Source organism: Carassius auratus, chromosome 4 (assembly GCF_003368295.1).
Source record: "Carassius auratus strain Wakin chromosome 4, ASM336829v1, whole genome shotgun sequence".
Classification (NCBI taxonomy): Eukaryota; Metazoa; Chordata; class Actinopteri; order Cypriniformes; family Cyprinidae; genus Carassius; species Carassius auratus.
The window spans coordinates 5,204,032-5,225,358 of record NC_039246.1 but is presented as its reverse complement, the minus strand read 5'-3'; the positions used below and the strand labels follow the sequence as shown (position 1 = coordinate 5,225,358).

The following is a 21,327-nucleotide window of genomic DNA, read 5'->3' as shown; positions in this document are numbered from 1 at the left end:
GAAGACAAGGAAAGAAGGGGATATTATAAAATACAAAACGACAGTCAGTCTTGAAAATGATAGAGAAAAGAACAGGCAGGGAGAAATTATAATGACAATATTAAGAGTGTATCAAACTGGACTGAACAGCACCTTGTTTTTAATGGGGAAAAGAATGGTGAAAATTGTACTGGGATCGGAAGGAAAAAGTTGTACAGTTGTTTGCAATCCGTCATTAACCAAGAGAAGAATTAGAAACGGGACTTTTATTTTGGCCGGGCGGTGTGACGTCATAAAGCTGCGCCACCCTCCTGCTTTTGTTGTGATTGGGCTGAAGAAAGGTTTGTGCTTACGTTTTTTATTCAGTTCAAACTGTTCTGTCAATTTACATGTGTTTACAAGCTACATAAAGTAAATGAACCGATCTTAAATATCGTAATGTTTTTCTAACGTTATTTTAGTGATTTTAAGCTCATCATAGAAATAACAGAAAAAGCGCGTCTCATTTCACTCCCGATGTCGTGAATCAATACATCGTTAAAGTACGACAAAGAAAAGAGAGAAACTGAGAATCCGAATCATCTGAAACGAATCAATTGTTAAATGATTCAGTGATTCGAATCGCTCGAGTCAGCGCGCACTAAAGACAAACGAGAACAAACACAAACTGTGTTATGCAACTTTTACAAACCAGCTGCAATTTTTAAAAGAGTAATCTATTTCATTTTATGTACAAATAATTGAATACCAAATACGAATGAATACATAAATATGATCTTACATTTAAATATGTATTTTAATGAGGTGTTTTAAGTCCTTTAAATCTCTCACTCCGATTGATTGACTCCCTCATCAGTGCAATGACCTCTGAACTCAGGAGATGATTGAGATGCACCCAGAGATTTAGTCTGCATTGAATTTTGAAAATAATTCACTTTCTGTCAATTATTTTCATCTTAAACAGGACAAAGAAAGAAAAACTCCTGCTGAAGTAACTGAGATCCACACGACACAGTTATAAAGATGCAGTTTATTAAAGAGGAGAGTGAAGACATAAAGATTGAAGAAGCATTCAGAGTCAAACATGAAGAAGATACTGAGGAACAAACACTGATGGAGTTTATTAAAGAGGAGAATGAAGACATTAAGATTGAAGAAACATTCAGAGTCAAACATGAAGAAGATACTGAGGATCAAACACTGATGGAGTTTATTAAAGAGGAGAATGAAGACATTAAGATTGAAGAAACATTCAGAGTCAAACATGAAGATACTGACGAACAAACAAAGATGGATTTTATTAAAGAGGAGAGTGAAGACATGAAGATTGGAGAAGTATTCAGTCTGAAGCATGAAGATACTGAGGAACAAACAGGTTTGTTTTCATTCTTAAATCTGAACTCACTCATTTGATCCTTATTAAAATGTCCAGCTCTAAATAAATTAATGATATTTGGGATTATCTCACGAGTGTGGTAATTAAAGCATGGGTCATGGGTTTTAAGGGATGCTTAAGAGAAATCCTAGGGGTTAATGATGTTTCACCTAAAATTACCCATAGCCTCTTGAGACCCTGTGGCCTCATATGAGGACATTATATTTTTGTGAATTTCTCTGAGTCTGTTCATGCCACAGTTTTAGATCTGGATGTCCTGTACAGAGCACATTCAGGGCTTTTCAGAGATACCAAATGATTGGATGTTTCACATGACCACTCCCTCTCCTTGGTCATCAAAATGTCTGAAATTAATTTAGTGACACTCTTATAGAAATATGATAATATTTCTATAATATATTGTAGTTATCATTTAAATCTGTCTAATTTTTAAATTCTGTGTCATAAATCAACATCTCAGAAATATGTTATGGGGTTTCAAATCAAAATATGACTTTCCGTTACTAAACAGGACATTGATTTCATACATGTCCTCAGATGAGGACACCGGGACTAAACGCATGCTTATGACGCATTTTTGGAGACATAACAAATGAATAGAGAAAGAAATTATATTTCAATATTCTATGAAATATTATATATTATTATGAAAATCTTGACAATTATTACTCACATTATTACACTTCTTTTTTCATTACATGTTGCCCCAAAAACACATTTATATGCAAATTAGATTTAGTTTATAGATACATTGTATATAATTAGAAAACCCATTAATGGTAATTTTACACACATTTTGCAGAAAGAAAAATGTTATACTGAATTATTCTGTTATACCATAGTTGAGAATCATCTTTATACAAAGTTTGGTAAAAAAATAAAATAAAATCTTGAACATTAAAAATTTATTGGTGATTTAAAAAAATCTATTGTTTTTGCCTATGCATTTTCATTCATGTCTTTTCATTTTTTTTTTAGAAATTGAGTCCCGATGTCCTCTGCCGAGGACATAACATAACTTTATAAATGAAATGCATGAATGCAGAGCACAAGGCTGCACTGGGAAATCCTGTGTGCGATGCATGACATGCAATGTGCATCTGTGCTTGCAAAGTGAATGAAACTGCTTTGCAGCATTTCACATCATGATAGACCCACTGTCCTCACATGAGGACATCTTTTTTCTGGGAAAACTACTTCCTGTACAAAAACAAATTTTAGGTATTATACTTATTAGGTCCTACATATCCCAAATAGCAAGAAAAATTATAAAATGCACAACAGGCAATCTCTCGGGTTTCAGGAGGTTAAAAAGGATAGTTGTCATCATTTACTCACCCTCATGCCGTTCCAAACCTGTATGAGATGCTTTCTTATTTTGAACATAAGTTAATATATTTTGAAGATGCTGTTAAATAGTTGGTGGTTGCCATTGACTTCCATAATTTTTTTTTTCTACTATGGAAGTCAATGAGAACCATCAACAGTTTGATAACCAGCAATCTTAAAGTTCCCGTTTTTCGTGCTTTTTTTGAAGCTTTGATTGTGTTTACAGTGTGCAATATAACATGTGTTCATGTTTCACGTGTAAAAAAACTGTATTTTTCACACAATTCATCTATCTTCATACTGCTGTTTTCACTGTCATAAAAATGGGCTGATGACTTCCTTGTTCTATAAAGTGCCTCCTTCAGAAATACGTAACGAGTTCTGATTGGGCCAGCCGTTCCTGTGCTGTTATTCAACAGCAGCTTACAGCACACTGCCCTATTGGAAATGTGATTGGACTAGTTTTGGAATAGTTTTTAGAAGCAAGTGGGCAGGATTTGTTTTGAAAACTGCTGCAGATGTACATATAATCACAGCGTTTTTACTGACGAGATGCGCATGAAAATCGGATTGATTTTTTTGCACAGCCCTAACATCTAGTTAACAAAGCTAAACAGCGTTGCCCTTTGTGTAATAAGTTACAGAAACTGTTAATTGCAACAACTTAAATAATAAAATACACTTACCGGTTGTGGTCCATAAACAACGCCTTCTCCAGACAAAGAGGGAACTGCTCCATCTTTAAAGAATAATCTCTGTGCGAATCCGGCATTAAACTGATTGAGATTGAGGAAGCAATTCTCAGCAAAATGTGCTGCACAGTTTTAGTTTTAATTTTAGGGAATCGAGTTAAACGTAAATTGTAACCATTGATCTCCAAGTACAGTGTCCCTGGGAAGCCCAAACAAAGATGATTGGACTCAGAGATGAAAATAACAGCGTTTCGACGACATGGCGACAAACACAGCTCTTCCTCTTCTCCGTCGGAGCGCACCAAAGACCACGCCCCCCTTTTTGTGAATTCATGTGGGCGGAGGTTAGTCAAAAAAAAGGTTTTAGTGACGTCATTACTGCAGGAACTAGAGGGCTGTAGTCCAAATGGGTCGTTCGTTGTAGGCGAATTCTGTTAAATAAAATATCTCGCTTGGCATTGAATTTTGAGCTTTAGAATTTTACAGACATTAGTTATACTCTAACAACAACATTACACACTAACTGAAGTTTAAAACGTGATCACGAAGAACAGGACCTTTAAAAATATCTTCTTTTATGTTCAACATAAGAAAGCTACTCATATAGGTTTTGGAACGACATGAGGGTGAGTAATTGATGACAGAATTTATATTTTAGGGTGAACTATCCTTTTAAGAATAATTTAACACAACGCCCTTAAGTGTAAGGTTGTGTCGCCATAGTGTGTGAAAACAACCAGCCTATATTGGTAAAAAGCAAACAAATGTCCAGATTCCAGACAAAGTACGCATCACGCGTCATATTTTGTTTTGCAAAAAGCTTCTTGGCTCTCTGTAAGGCTAATGTTGCTAAAGCTACCATTGCTTTAGCCTGTTTTCACTAACGCTGCCTTCACGTGCTACCAGAATGAGCGTGAAGATGAATGTGGAAGTGAAGCACAAAAATGTGTTTGGAAGCAATGTGAGGATCAGTAACATGGTCAGCACCAGTTAAACCGTGACACCAGTGCGCGAGCATGAACTCTTGAAGCTCTGCACTCTGCTGAAAAGAGAGGCGGGAACATCAGCTGCCAGAGATTTCCATCCGGCCCCCAGAATAATAATGAATTCAGGAATAGCCTTGTAAGAGGAAAAAGTTTAGGTCTGGTCCGTATACCATTTTTTGAGCTTTGGTAGTAACGAATATCGACTATTCTAAGCTTCGGAGAGAGGGGCTGAACATATTTTTCTCTCTAATAAAGGCAGGAATGTGTCTGTATGTCCGTTTGCATTTTTATTATTTTTTGAACCGTTCATCCAATCGACTTCACAAGGGAGTGCAGTGTCGCATTTGGTGCAATATAGATGGACACGCCAGACGCGACACATTCAGAATTAATAAACTTTTAGTAAACTACAGTCAGAATAGCACGAGGGGGAAGCAGGGCTTATGCTCCAAGAACGGACACTGCACTAGTGATATAAAACGCACACACATAGTAAGGGCAAGATTTAAATAAAGAAAAAACAAAATTTAAATAAAGAAAAAACAAAATTTAAATGAAGATAAACGAAAATTAAATAAAGACAAATTGAAATTTAAATAAATACAAAACGAAATTAAGTTAAACTAAAAACAAGATGAATTTAGATTGATAATAACGGGTAAAAATGCTAATACATTTTGTTTCTATTATTCTATTTTCCACAATGTCAAAGCAACAAAACACAAGCTCAGACATGCTCTTCGGTCCATACAAACTTGGCTGTTCTGTGCTCTAGCCAGAGAACACTCCCGTTGCTGGAACACGCGTTCTATTTCTAGCATGCACGCGTTTTCCGCGTGGCTCGAGCGCGCCTGAGACGCATGTCTCAATGTGTAAACTCTAACCTGTTAAATATGGGAGCCGAAATAAAAACGGACACGTCACTGAGCTGCTCACGCAGCCAGTGTGTCACTGGCCTGAGGGGGGAAACAGTTTTGCGGGGGATCCCACGAATATTCAAATGCCAAATTTTCAAATCTAATACCAACCCTCCGAATGAATATTCGATTATTCGGAGCCTTCCCATATTTAATTATTTTTAAATCTAACGGAAAAAAAAAGCTTTCTGAAAAGTAGCTTGTGCCACAGCCTGCCTTCAGTCAAGAATGACGATAAACGCGTTGATCTCATTGAACATATTTTGTTGTTTCACGTGCTAATTTTTTCACAAATGTCAAAATTTTCTTTGCCTGGGATTTACGCACAATTGCGGTGTCTCAATAACAACCATCAACATGACAGAGAAGAAGATGGTAATTGCAAGCCTTGCACATCAGCAAATAGTTCTAATGACAAATAAAAGCGACAGGCCTCAGTTATTAGAAATGTTACTATTTACACACAAATAAAGTAAAACAAAGAAAATCTCAGACTAAAATACCTACGTTTGCTTAATAGGAGAAGTTACATTTCCCCTCCGACACCATCTTTTTGAAATCCGGCTTGACAGCTGTCAGGCTTATACGCAAGCAGTCCTCCAAAGTCTGGTTTGACAGTCGGTTCCTCTCATGAGTTTTTTTTTATGAGAACGCAGCTTCACAGGTGCATGTTGATCTGAACATGGTGAACACATACATGGTCAATGTCTTCATTGTTTTGTACTCAGGGGGACAAGCCACCCAAAAGGCGCTCAAGCTTTCCGAACCACTGAGAGCTGCCTTCATGTCACCAGCGGCCTGGATGTCAATCAGTTCACTTTAAATAGCCGCCTCGTCCAGGGGCATCACCTTCCTCACATTAGCGGAGAATTCTCCACCTGGGCTGATAGTGAACGGGTCAAGCACAAAATCAATGACATCCCTGGAAATGGCAAAGTCATCAAATCTGGCAGAGAAATTTTCCCTCAGCTGTGTGATATCATAATATTTTTCTAACTATATTTTAGAGAGTAAAGCTCATCCTCATAGTAATAACAGAAAAAGCGCGTCTCATTTCACTCATTTTTTAGATAGGAATTTGGGTTTTCATGAGCTGTATGCCAAAATCATCAGTATTAAAACAATAAAAGACCTGAAATATTTCAGGTAGTGTGCATTGAATCTAAAATATACGAAGTTTAATTTTTATCATTACATTATGGAAAATAATGAACTTTTATCACAATATGCTAATTCCTTGAGAAGGACCTGTAATTAGAATGCCATCAAAAAGTTGATTTCACTAATTCCATTGAAAAAGTGAAACTTGTATATTATATTTATTAATTACACAGACTGATATATTTCAAATGTTTATTTCTTTTAATTATAATGATAATAACTAACTACTAAGGACTAGCTAAGTTATGTTCTTTGATGAAAGTAAATTTAGCATTTCCTTTGGAAATCAGGGTCCCAGAGTCTGGAGGAAGAGAGGAGAGGCACACAATCCATGTTTCTTGATTTCCAGTGTAAAGTTTCCACAGTCAGTGATGGTTTGCGGTGCAATGTCATCTGCTGGTGTTGGTCCACTGTGTTTTCTGAGGTCAAAGGTCAACACTGCCGTATAGCAGGAAGTTTTAGATCACTTCATGCTTCCTGCTGCTGACCAACTTTATGGAGATGCAGATTTCATTTTCCAACAGGACTTGGCACCTGCACACAGTGCCAAAGCTACCAGTACCTGGTTTAAGGACCATGGTATCCCTGTTATGAGTTGGCCAGCAAACCTGCCTGTCCTTAACCACATAGAAAATCTATAGGGTATTTTGAAGAGGAAGATGTGATATGCCAGACCCAACAATGCAGAAGAGCTGAAGGCCACTATCAGAGCAACCTGGGCTCTCATAACACCTGAGCAGTGCCACAGACGTATCGACTCCATCCCACGCCGCATTGCTGCAGTAATTCAGGCAAAAGGAGCCCCAACTAAGTATTGAGTGCTGTACATGCTCATACTTTTCATTTGGATTTCTAAAAATCCTTTCTTTGTATTGGTCTTAAGTAATATTAAAACTAAATTTTCCTTAGTTATCAGTTGTAATCATCAAAATAAAAATAAATAAACATTTGAAATATATCAGTCTGTGTAATGAATTAATATAATATACCAATTTCACTTTTTAAATAGAATTAGTGAAATATATAAACTTTTTGATGATATTCTAATTATATGACCAGCACCTGTACAATTGCTTAAAAGTAGGAGTTACATGATAACCCAAATAATAAAAACCATCATCAGAGCATTTATATTATTACCTAAAAACAGGGCAACTGATTTTTTTTTTTCTTGTAGACAGAGAATTGCCCAAACTCCTGAATAAGGTCTATAATTTCTGGAAGATTTCTGTCTTATCATCTGATCAAATGGCTCTATTGCTATTGCAGAGGGGGCAGTGCTGTCCATAAAGAGAATCAGCACCCATTTTATAAAGTATTCTCCAAGGCCAAATTTTTCTGTAAATTAAGCTGTAACATAAATATTGAATTAAATTTTTTTATTATATTTAAACTATAAGAATATATGTTATATTATATAATATTGTTATAAATATATAAAAATTAAAAGATGGCACTCCCTTAAGTTCGACTATAAAAGTAAAAAATTATGAATCCAATTTTGATTTTGTTAAGTGGGCTAAGTATATATTAGGTTTATTACCCAATTTGTACGGGTGTCAAATTCAGACCTTATAATGTTCTTCCATGTAACATAAATTCAAAAGTGATGGGCTTTTTTAATGAAATTTGGGATTCTGAGCTTTTAAAAGATAGCATATGTCTGGTTTTGTGCTCCACAGCTTAAAGATTTTTTTTAAAAAATCGTCAACGTCAACTGGCGGCCAAATCCGGCCCACCAGAGATTTCCATCCGGCCCCCAGAATAATAATGAATTCAGGAATAGCCTTGTAAGAGGAAAAAGTTTAGGTCTGGTCCGTATACCATTTTTTGAGCTTTGGTAGTAACGGATATCGACTATTCTAAGCTTCGAAGAGAGGGGCTGAACATATTTTTCTCTCTAATAAAGGCAGGAATGTGTCTGTATGTCCGTTTGCATTTTTATTATTTTTTGAACCGTTCATCCAATCGACTTCACAAGGGAGTGCAGTGTCGCATTTGGTGCAATATAGATGGACACGCCAGACGCGACACATTCAGAATTAACAAACTTTTAGTAAACTACAGTCAGAATAGCACGAGGGGGAAGCAGGGCTTATGCTCCAAGAACGGACACTGCACTAGTGATATAAAACGCACACACATAGTAAGGGCAAGATTTAAATAAAGAAAAAACAAAATTTTAATAAAGAAAAAACAAAATTTAAATGAAGATAAACGAAAATTAAATAAAGACAAATTGAAATTTAAATAAATACAAAATGAAATTAAGTTAAATTAAAAACGAGATGAATTTAGATTGATAATAACGGGTAAAAATGTTAATACATTTTGTTTCTATTATTCTATTTTCCACAATGTCAAAGCAACAAAACACAAGCTCAGACATGCTCTTCGGTCCATACAAACTTGGCTGTTCTGTGCTCTAGCCAGAGAACACTCCCGTTGCTGGAACACGCGTTCTATTTCTAGCATGCACGCGTTTTCTGCGTGGCTCGAGCGCGCCTGAGACGCATGTCTCAATGTGTAAAATCCAACCTTTTAAATATGGGAGCCGAAATAAAAACGGACACGTCACTGAGCTGCTCACGCAGCCAGTGTGTCACTGGCCTGAGGGGGGAAACAGTTTTGCGGGGGTTCCCACGAATATTCAAATGCCAAATTTTCAAATCTAATACCAACCCTCCGAATCAATATTCAATTATTCGGGTCCGTTCCATATTTAATTATTTTTAAATCTAACGGAAAAAAAACTTTCTGAAAAGTAGCTTGTGCCACAGCCTGCCTTCAGTCAAGAATGACGATAAACGCGTTGATCTCATTGAACATATTTTGTTGTTTCACGTGCAAATTTTTTCACAAATGTCAAAATTTTCTTTGCCTGGGATTTACGCACAATTGCGGTGTCTCAATAACAACCATCAACATAACATAGAAGAAGATGGTAATTGCAAGCCTTGCACATCAGCAAATAGTTCTAATGACAAATAAAAGCGACAGGCCTCAGTTATTAGAAATGTTACTATTTACACACAAATAAAGTAAAACAAAGAAAATCTCAGACTAAAATACCTACGTTTGCTTAATAGGAGAAGTTACATTTCCCCTCCGACACCATCTTTTAGAAATCCGGCTTGACAGCTGCCAGGCTTATACGCAAGCAGTCCTCCAAAGTCTGGTTTGACAGTCGGTTCCTCTCATGAGTTTTTTTTTATGAGAACGCAGCTTCACAGGTGCATGTTGATCTGAACATGGTGAACACATACATGGTCAATGTCTTCATTGTTTTATACTCAGGGGGACAAGCCACCCAAAAGGCGCTCAAGCTTTCCGAACCACTGAGAGCTGCCTTCATGTCACCAGCGGCCTGGATGTCAATCAGTTCACTTTAAATAGCCGCCTCGTCCAGGGGCATCACCTTCCTCACATTAGCGGAGAATTCTCCACCTGGGCTGATAGTGAACGGGTCAAGCACAAAATCAATGACATCCCTGGAAATGGCAAAGTCATCAAATCTGGCAGAGAAATTTTCCCTCAGCTGTGTGATATCGTAATATTTTTCTAACTATATTTTAGAGAGTAAAGCTCATCCTCATAGTAATAACAGAAAAAGCGCGTCTCATTTCACTCATTTTTGAGATAGGAATTTGGGTTTTCATGAGCTGTATGCCAAAATCATCAGTATTAAAACAATAAAAGACCTGAAATATTTCAGGTAGTGTGCATTGAATCTAAAATATACGAAGTTTAATTTTTATCATTACATTATGGAAAATAATGAACTTTTATCACAATATGCTAATTCCTTGAGAAGGACCTGTAATTAGAATGCCATCAAAAAGTTGATTTCACTAATTCCATTGAAAAAGTGAAACTTGTATATTATATTTATTAATTAAACAGACTGATATATTTCAAATGTTTATTTCTTTTAATTATAATGATAATAACTAACTACTAAGGACTAGCTAAGTTATGTTCTTTGATGAAAGTAAATTTAGCATTTCCTTTGGAAATCAGGGTCCCAGAGTCTGGAGGAAGAGAGCAGAGGCACACAATCCATGTTTCTTGATTTCCAGTGTAAAGTTTCCACAGTCAGTGATGGTTTGCGGTGCAATGTCATCTGCTGGTGTTGGTCCACTGTGTTTTCTGAGGTCAAAGGTCAACACTGCCGTATAGCAGGAAGTTTTAGATCACTTCATGCTTCCTGCTGCTGACCAACTTTATGGAGATGCAGATTTCATTTTCCAACAGGACTTGGCACCTGCACACAGTGCCAAAGCTACCAGTACCTGGTTTAAGGACCATGGTATCCCTGTTATGAGTTGGCCAGCAAACCTGCCTGTCCTTAACCACATAGAAAATCTATGGGGTATTTTGAAGAGGAAGATGTGATATGCCAGACCCAACAATGCAGAAGAGCTGAAGGCCACTATCAGAGCAACCTGGACTCTCATAACACCTGAGCAGTGCCACAGACGTATCGACTCCATCCCACGCCGCATTGCTGCAGTAATTCAGGCAAAAGGAGCCCCAACTAAGTATTGAGTGCTGTACATGCTCATACTTTTCATTTGGATTTCTAAAAATCCTTTCTTTGTATTGGTCTTCAGTAATATTAAAACTAAATTTTCCTTAGTTATCAGTTGTAATCATCAAAATAAAAATAAATAAACATTTGAAATATATCAGTCTGTGTAATGAATTAATATAATATACCAATTTCACTTTTTAAATAGAATTAGTGAAATATATAAACTTTTTGATGATATTCTAATTATATGACCAGCACCTGTACAATTGCTTAAAAGTAGGAGTTACATGATAACCCAAATAATAAAAACCATCATCAGAGCATTTATATTATTACCTAAAAACAGGGCAACTGATTTTTTTTTTCTTGTAGACAGAGAATTGCCCAAACTCCTGAATAAGGTCTATAATTTCTGGAAGATTTCTCTCTTATCATCTGATCAAATGGCTCTATTGTTATTGCAGAGGGGGCAGTGCTGTCCATAAAGAGAATCAGCACCCACTTTATAAAGTATTCTCCAAGGCCAAATTTTTCTGTAAATTAAGCTGTAACATAAATATTGAATTAAATTTTAAGAATATAAATTTAAACTATAAGAATATATGTTATATTATATTATATTGTTATAAATATATAAAAATTAAAAGATTGCACTCCCTTAAGTTCGACTATAAAAGTAAAAAATTATGAATCCAATTTTGATTTTGTTAAGTGGGCTAAGTATATGTTAGGTTTATTACCCAATTTGTACGGGTGTCAAATTCAGACCTTTAATGAAATTTGGGATTCTGAGCTTTTAAAAGATAGCATATGTCTGGTTTTGTGCTCCACAGCTTGAATTTTTTTTAACATAATTATGAGGTAATATTTGACCCACATGTGGGTCCAACTGAGGCTGCAGAGTTGAAGTGACTGAGGTACGCAGTCCGTGACGGACAGATTGTTAACAACTGGTCTATGTGGTTATACAGTACATCAGGCAGGACCTCCAAAAGCCCACCTATTATTCAGCAAAATATAGCTTTTCATCTGAAAGATGCATGTAGTAACAACTTCACATGGCCGATCAATCTAACGTTAACCTATAGAAATGTGCGCTATTTGTGTGTGTGTGTGTGGAAGCTGAACAGCAGCTCGCTCACTGAGGGACAGATGGAAGTGCCAGTGTGCTCACTTGCTCTACATCTTTCGAATCTGTAAAGACTCTACGTTTATTTTTATGCACTCAGAATAAAAACAAAATGACGTGCTTCTGTTAATTAATTAAAGCAAACAGCATATGTGGTTTCCAGAGATGGGGACTCGAGTTTGAGACTCGGACTCGAGTGCGACTTAAGTCGCACAAACAGTGACTTCAGACTCGACTTGAGACTCGTCCTCGAAAGACTTCAGACTCGACTCGGACTCGAGCTCCGGGACTCGTGAACAATGTTAATTTTTAGTAAACGTCAGATGAGCTCGCTGTTAGAGTTGTGACGTTCGCGAACGAACCGATTCTTTTGAACGGCTCATAAACATGAACGATGGGAGCCGAGTCACGGCTGGAGGGGAGCCGTTCTTTCTGTCGCTCTTTTTTCCTATGCGTGTTTCAGAGCGCGTGTTTCATACAGATGCACACAAATGAGCTCCTCCGCGAGACAGAACAGTTATAGGGGGAGGGGCGCACCCAGCGCAGGCCAACCCTTTATAGCGTGATGATATTAGTTATTAGTTGTGCACGCATCCTTCACGTGAGTACTCCAGTGGAAAAAAACCTGCGTGCCTCTGTCATTGGGTAGGAGCGGAGCCATGACGTTTTGCAGATATTCATTGCAGCCCACTTTGTTATTGTTCATTGACTTGAAGGGGCTGATGTCCTATTTGCAAAGTTTACAGTAGTAATAGTATGTAGACATTTCCATTTTATTTATTCTCATTTTATCTATTTTAAATATTTTTGGTTCTCTATCAAAATGTTCTTGTGTGATAACAATGTTCTTGTGTGGAAGTGTTTGTAGTAAAAGCTGTTTTGCACAGAAATTCACTGCAGCCGGCTTTGTTTTTGATGTTTATTTGTGAATAGGTATTGTATGAATAACATAAGTCAGCGTAGCTTTGTTCATTCTTAAGCCAGACAAGAGGTGTGCAGCTATACAACCAGGACAGACAGAAGGCCATTACTGAATCCATAAATGCAAAATACAGATATTAACTTAAAAGTAAAGCATTCTTGGTGTTTTGTTGGTAGTTGATATTGTATGCTAATAAATAGAGTTGTCATAATAACATATTACATGCTTTGAATTCCTTATATATAGCTATGCAGTGTTCTAAGCAGCTTGGATGGGTCGCTGTACGTGATGCAACATTTATTATAACCAGAGACTTAATATAATAAAGAGACTTGAGACTTGACTTGGACTCTAGCTCAGAGACTTGAGACTTGACTTGGACTCTAGCTCAGAGACTTGTGAACATCTCTGGTGGTTTCTGCCATCTCGGTCATGTTAACTTGTGCGAGAAACTTCAAAACTCAGTGTATGACAAATGCATCTTTAGACAGTGAAATGTCTACTTTCAAATGAAAAAAAAATTCTAATAGAAAATGTTTTTTCATGGAGGAATTACATTAAATGTAATGTTTGTGCAATGCACACTGTGCATTGTTTAAACTGCCTTTAATTTTTTTATTAATTTAACCTCTAATGCTGTGTTCACACCAAATGCGAATAGAGCGTCAAATTCACGTCTACCGCGCCTAGTTTGCCGCTTGACCATTTTGAGATCATTCGCTTCATTCACGCGTGGAATTAACTTCACAACAGACGCGAATTCGTGTCATGGGGGGGGCTTCGGCCAGCTGAGTTCACGCAGCATTTTCTACCGCTAATTTTATTCGGATAATTTTCAAAATATTACTGTTATTGTGTCATGAAATGTAGTTTTAAAAGTATTTCAGGCGAGATTGTAGTTGTTTTAAACTCAAATATGAAGTTTATTTATAATGACAGCGTCTATTTAAAAAAATGTGTTTCGCCGATCTCGGAGATGAGCTCCATGCGATCAGCGGGAGCTCCGTCATCATGTATCCACCGAGAGCAGCCTCACCTCGGCTAGATCTTCTGACATTTGCCGCTGGCTCTGATGTCTCTTAAGTGGTTCAAGATAAAATATAATTTGTTTGGGGTAAAATGAAACGTTTCTTATCTTTGGCCTTTATTCAATTTATCTATTAATATGTTTTATATATATATATAAATAGGTCCTTTTTATTCCTGTTTATTTTGTCATATAGCTCCGGTTGACTGCTCACTGACAACATCAGTCGTTCCTCCTTGTTGAATGAGTGGAGAAGGGTATTCCTGCACAACCGGAGGCAGCAGGAACATACTGTTAAATGAGTGACTCCTAGCAGGCTCCTGATTGGTTAACGCTGCGCGTATAGATGCCAAAGTTAAAATTTTTCAACTCTGGCAGAAGACGCAAATTCGCGTCAAACGCTAAATGCACAAAAAGCACCATTCGCGCTTAACGCGCGTTTTGCGCAAATGAGGCGAATTCGCGTCTTCCGCGCCGCGCTTAACATCCCATTCGCCCCGCGAGACCTCCTTGAATTCTGGCGCTCTCTTGTGACGGCTCGTGATGCACTCTATGATGCAGCTATCATGTGATGGAGGTGGAACTTAACAATCGTCTTTTTCTTTATTTTTTTCATTTTTCAAAAGTGTTCATATATGTGTGAGTGTTTTATGTTAAATGTAACTGTATCTGCATGTACCTTTGCATTGACTTAACATTGAAATCATTCGTGCAAGACATTCTATTCGCGTTTGGTGTGAACACAGCATTAGCCTGTACCCCGACACTGGCATCCTGAGCTCCCCGTGTTTGCATGTGTCAATAATTAAGAATAGATTAAATGAAACGGGACATTTAATCTTGACAAACTATATATCATTATAAAAATCTAAGCCTCAAGCACTGACGATAGATCGCTGTTTTCCAAAAGAAAGCTTATAAAGACTCTATTTGTAAATTTTGTGTAAGCACGTCAAAACACGAAAAATTAAAACACAGTACATAACAGATTCGTCGTAATAACGAGCCATAAACACATCCACAGCTGTAAATCCTGGTTTAGTTAGAAAGTTAAGGGTCCACTGAACAAAATCTCATGGAGCATGTTTAGTCCAACAAAGCAATAACGTTGTAATATGGATCATAATTCCTTTGCTTACATTTAATTTCTTCAGGGACAGTATTGTTTGTGTCTCACTCAGAAACTGCATCTTGGTAATAAAAAAACGGCATGGTTTTGTAGCATAGTGTCACAAACAGAATAAGATGATAAATCCAAAAAAAGTGAAAGAAAGGAAGAAGATTATTTATTTGAATTCTGGCGCTCTCTTGTGACAGCTCGTGATGCACTCTATGATGCAGCTATCATCTGATGGAGGTGGAACTTAACAATCGTCATTTTTCAAAAGTGTTCATATATGTGTGAGTGTTTTATGTTAAATGTAACTGTATCTGCATGATTACCATTTGTTGGAGTGCAAATTGATAGCCGTGATTACCGTCATAGCGAGCTGATTTGCACCCAAACAGATGGTCATCATGCAGATACAGGGACGAGAGAGCACCATAATTCAAATAAATAATCTTCTGCTTTTCTTTCACTTTTTTTGTACATCATCTCATTCTGTTTGTGACACTGTACACTACAAAACAATGCCGTTGCTTTGCTACCAAGATGCAGTTTTACCATCTAGTTATAGTTATACCATAACTCGCAAGAAGATCAGGTATTGGAGCTCAATGCATTTTGTCCAAATACTGTGAAAATGCAGCCACCATCTCAGAAGACTTTAGAAGGGCTTCCAATAGTCACCCGTAGCTTGGCCAGATACATCCTTGCGTAGCATATAGAAAGTCTCTAGTTACATTCTACACAAGATTTGTAACCAAAATCAGTGTCTTGCATTCTTTATTTAGGAGTTAGGGAGGAAAAGTGTGTTGAGTGTTGAGATCAGATGACCCATTATATAAACATACACAACAAAGATTACACAAACAAACTTGGCTCTTTTTTTAATCAACACTTCAAATAATTGGAAGAAATGTTAAAGTAACACCTCCTTTTGTAGCTTAGTGTGTATAAGATCTATATATTGTTGGTTTTGATGTTTGTTCTTTGTGCCATTAAAAAAAAAAAAAATTAAACTGGATTTGATGTTTGTTCTTTGTGCCATTTAAAAAAAAAATTTAACTGGATTTGTCTTTTTTGCATTAGACCTGATGACACTGAAAGTGGAGAATCAAGAACTCGATGAAAAGGAAGACAATGTTCAGCATGAGAAATATAATTTCTCACATACTGAAAAGACACAAAATAGAGCTCAAAACACAGCGAATAGAAGTTATTTCTCCTTCCAACAGTGTGGGAAAAGTTTCAACAGAAAAGAAAATCTTGAAGTCAACATGGAAGTTCACACTGGAGAAAAGCCTTTCACCTGCCAACAGTGTGGAAAGAGTTTCATTAATAAAACAAACCTTAAAAGACACATGATAATTCATACTGGAGAGAAACCTAATACATGTTCTCAATGTGGAAAAAGTTTTACATATAAACAACACCTCACTGACCACATGAGAATTCACACTGGAGAGAAACCTTTCACCTGCCAACAGTGTGGAAAAAGTTTCAACAGAAAAGGAACCCTTAACAACCACATAAAACTTCACACTGGAAAGAAACCTAATACATGTTCTCAATGTGGAAAAAGTTTTGCATATAAACCAAACCTCATTGACCACATGAGGATTCACTCTGGAGAGAAACCTTTTACCTGCAAACTGTGTGGAAAGAGCTTCATTCGAAAACCAATCCTTAAATACCACATGATAAGTCACAGTGGAGAGAAACCTTACACATGTTCCCAATGTGGAAAAAGTTTTACAATTAAACAACACCTCACTGACCACAAGAGGATTCATACTGGAGAGAAACCTTTCACCTGCCAACAGTGTGGGAAAAGATTCAACAGAAAAGGAACCCTTAACAACCACATAAAACTTCACACTGGAAAGAAACCTAATACATGTTCTCAATGTGGAAAAAGTTTTGCATTTAAACCAAACCTGATTGACCACATGAGGATTCACTCTGGAGAGAAACCTTTTACCTGCAAACTGTGTGGAAAGAGCTTCATTCGAAAACCAATCCTTAAATACCACATGATAAGTCACAGTGGAGAGAAACCTTACACATGTCCCCAATGTGGAAAAAGTTTTACATGTAAACAACACCTCACTGACCACAAGAGGATTCATACTGGAGAGAAACCTTTCACCTGCCAACAGTGTGGGAAAAGATTCAACAGAAAAGGAACCCTTAACAACCACATAAGAGTTCACACTGGAGAGAAACCTTTCACCTGCAAACAATGTGGAAAAAGTTTCAAAAGAAAAGTATCCCTTAACAACCACATAAGAGTTCACATTGGAGAGAAACCTATCACGCTCTAAACGTGGAACCACAATCTGTTAATTATCTTGAGTGAGATGTATGATCACAATCAACGTCTGATGCGATGGGCAATTGTGCAACCATATAACGTAGAGATCCATTACAAGAAAGGATCTGAGAATGTAGTGGCCGATGTGTCGCGGGTTTAGGTCTATATATTTTCAGAATCAGTTTATCCCGGACGAGCCCCCAATTTATGTTACAACCCTGTTTAGGGACCAACATAAGAAAGTCATTCTGAAAGGCAACAAACACCACATTGGCCGGGGCAAAAAGTTAAAGATTTATTATACAAGTGAATTAATATAAAACAACAAAAAGTGTATTTAAACAAATCCTAAATAAGGACTGGTGAGCTAACTAATTTAAACCACTACTAACTCAAGCATCAAAAAAACTTCCTATCTCCCAAGGAAGAAATAAAACACAGCAAAAGTCTTCCGGGTCAGCTCACTTGCCCAATTGTTTATTATTGGATCAAAACTCACGTATCAGCAGGCTACTGATCAAGGACAGAGATAGACAGACATAGACTAACGCAACATAGAACCAAACAACATTCAAACACAGCTGAGCAGCAGCTGGCAGAAACATCATGATGCTCACAGGACTCCTCGTCAGTCATCGCAAGTCCTTCTCCCCCAGTGTATGTCAGGCTCTTCACAGAGCTAAAACACAGGATCACAACGATCATGCCGCTGTGGAAGTTACGTGCTCTTCTCTCTTCACTCTGATGTTATATAGGCTATCCAGCCTAGTTACTAAACCGGCTGCAGGTGTGCAGGGGCGGAGCCTATTAAGAAAGAGAGAACTGGATCAATGAAAGAGATGCACACAAATAAACAAGTAAATAACTCTGGCTGTAACAATATATTTGTTATGTATGATGCTATTATTCACTGAGGTTTGGTTCATTTTTGTGAGATGACAGAAAGTACATATTGTATGTTTTTTGTTGTTGTTTGTTTTTTAAATGTATTTTATTTTACAAAAGCAAAAGTGCACTCAAATAAAAGTAGATCCTTTACTGTATTGAATTATGTATTAGTCTTATCTGTATGAGCAAAAATGGTGTATTTTAAGGTGTTTCCAATGTAATAAAAAAAAGCATTTGATCCTGCTGGCACCTCCATGCATTAAGTGCACTTTATCTTAAATAGGAGCGCTGCAGGTTTCAAAGTCATGGAAATGTCTATATTCCTGGCGAAAGTGGAGACTGCTGGCATCCACGTCCCCTCCGAGATACATAAACTGTAAATACACCTAAATGCTTTTTCAGATGCAGATTCCAGAAATGTTTTGTATGTTGGTATTAAAAACACTTAAGTACAGATGTAGTGCTTCTTATTCCATTCAAAAGTACAACATGGATAAAAAGTGTTTTTTTAAAGACATTTTTTATCAATGTATTTGCCTCTCCATTTTGCATTTACTTGCACTTTTACTTTCAATACTTAAGTAGGTTTAAGATAAAAAAAATATATATACTTTTTGTACTTAACTAAAATAAATATCACTTTACTTTAAGACCTGATATTTACTGAGGTAATATTCTACAAACTGCGTGCTCTCGGCTGCTCCAGAGAACCGAGTGGGTAATCCAAGACGTTCGACTCGAGAGAGTCGGGAATCCACACGAAGTGCCAGTTCAATCAACCCATTGAGTGTGGTAGGTAAGTCCAGAGCGTAGATCTCGCTCAGGACGCGGTCAGCCAACCCATGCAGGAACATGTCCCACTGTGCCTCCACGTTCCACTGACACTCTGCCGCCAAAGTCCGGAACTCGATAGTGTAATCAGATAAAGATCTTCCGCCTTGTTTGAGGTCCGCGAGGATCTGTGCCGCTTCTCTTCCCGCGACCGCGCGGTCAAACACACTTCTCATTTCGGTGGCGAGTGTCTGGAACGAGGCACAGCATGGATCTTGGTTCTCCCACACCACCGTCCCCCATAGTGCTGCCCTCCCAGTCAGTAGCATGAGTACAAATGCCACTTTGCTTTGTTCCGTGGCAAAGGTCCTGGGCTGTAGAAAGAAATGCATTAAACAGCGTGTTAGGAATGTTCTGCAATAGTTAGGCTTACCGTTGTATAACTCGGGGACCGGTAGGCGGGGCTCTGACTGGGAAATGCTCTGTGGTGTCCGGGGGGAGCGGCCGGTGTGGGTGGCGCAGTGGAAGCTCGTAAAAAAATATGCAACGCATACGCACTGCAGACGGAGTATGTGTGAAACAGGCATAAGGTTGTTTGCACCTTGTGCAATGTGGAATTAGTTTTCAAGCACTTTGTGATGCATTTTGGAAACAGGAGATGAGCCCCTTTTCTAATGCACCACCTACCCTGATAAACCCCTTCTCAAAGACTTACTGTTTGTCAATTTTATTTGGGTAACACATATTCTGAATGTCTTTGGCAGAATTCTAATGAGCCAATTTAATCTAGATTAATCTAGATTAATTTCAAGATCACAGTGAGATTAATCTAGATTAAAAAAATTAATCTATGCCCACCTCTAATATATATATATATATATAACATACAGCTTGTGAAATTACCATCAATGAATGACTCAATAAAGATACATTTTATTTTAATGGCAATAGCTCTTTTTCAAAACTTTTAATTTTTAAAATTTTAAGAATTTCTCCTATAATTCTAGGAGAAAATTTCAATTGACACTTAGAGGCTTTTACATCTGATGTCTTCATTATATTTATAATATATATAATATATACACACATACATATATTCAAATACATCATACATAAGAAATGGATCATATACATATAAATACAGACATACTGTATTTATAAATAAGCCAACACAAGAAACAAGTATCTTGTTAATTAAAGTTGTATTCTAAAATAAAACTATATACATGTTTACAGATTGTGAGCCCTACAATCTACTGCCACCTGAATGCTGCTGTGCCAATTCTTTAGCTGTATTTTGAAGATGGAGCTGACCTCCGCCCCAAACACTGACTTTCACGGCAGTCCTTGATCCTTGATTGCTGCAGTGAAACCTGAATGCGACCATGGCTGGGAAAAGGACGCTGAGGTGCTGGTGTTCCTTTACTGGCTGGCCCAGGAAGCATCATACTGGGTAGTGTCATTCGCCTTTGACATCCCAAAGTCTACTGTGCACGACATTGTGCACAGAATGAGCAAGGCAGTCGTCGGGATTTTGAGGCAGCTCATCTCTGTCCCCAGTGCGGATGACCTGGAGGTGGTGGGAGCAGGTTTTGCCCAGCTGGCAGGATCTCCAGCTTTCAGAGTAGTAGCTGGTGCTATAGATGGCTATTACATCTGCATCAAACCACCAGCAAGTGATGTGCAGTGCTACTTTAACTGGAAGTTCTTTAATTCTGTACAGCTGCAGGCCATCACTGACCGCCCCGTTGTACACTGGCCGCCTGTTTCCACCTGCAGGAAAATGCATCCTTGGAGATGGTGGGTATCCTTGCCTGAGTGCGCCTGTCTGCCTCATGACGCCATACAGACAGCCTGTACAGAATGCTGGAACAGGAAGCATTCTCGTGCACGGAACATCGTGGAGAGGGCCTTCGGGATGCTGAAAACGTGCTGGCGTTCCATTTTTTTCAGGGCACTGGAAGTCAGCCCTGCTTTTGTGCCAGATGTCATTGCATGCTGCACGGTGTTCCACAACCTCTGTCTTAGTAATAGGGACATAGTTGATCCAGAAGTTGTGGAGGATGACGATGGCCCACCTGAACCCCGCAACACAGAAGCCAGCGCAGGAGAGTACGTGCAGGACAATTTAGCTGAAGCGGTGTCTGCACCTGGCAACTGTGTGCCTGCTCTTCATG

General features: G+C 37.9%; 1 protein-coding gene across 3 annotated transcripts in view; it reads left to right on the top strand.

Moving 5' to 3' along the window:
- Nucleotides 1-18,534, top strand: part of LOC113066181 (gastrula zinc finger protein XlCGF57.1) — a 33,843-nt gene extending 15,309 nt beyond the window's left edge. The window contains exons 1-3 of one of the 3 annotated variants that reach the window (XM_026237920.1): nt 258-320; nt 944-1,354; nt 16,267-18,534. In XM_026237920.1, coding sequence (XP_026093705.1) covers nt 1,003-1,354; nt 16,267-17,501 — 1,587 coding nt within the window. In that variant the 5' untranslated portion in view covers nt 258-320; nt 944-1,002 and the 3' untranslated portion in view covers nt 17,502-18,534. Of the gene's footprint in view, nt 1-257; nt 321-943; nt 1,355-16,266 lie in introns of those variants that run through there. The other 2 variants (XM_026237932.1, XM_026237939.1) reach the window with 2 other exon arrangements.
- Nucleotides 18,535-21,327: the final 2,793 nt, after the last annotated feature.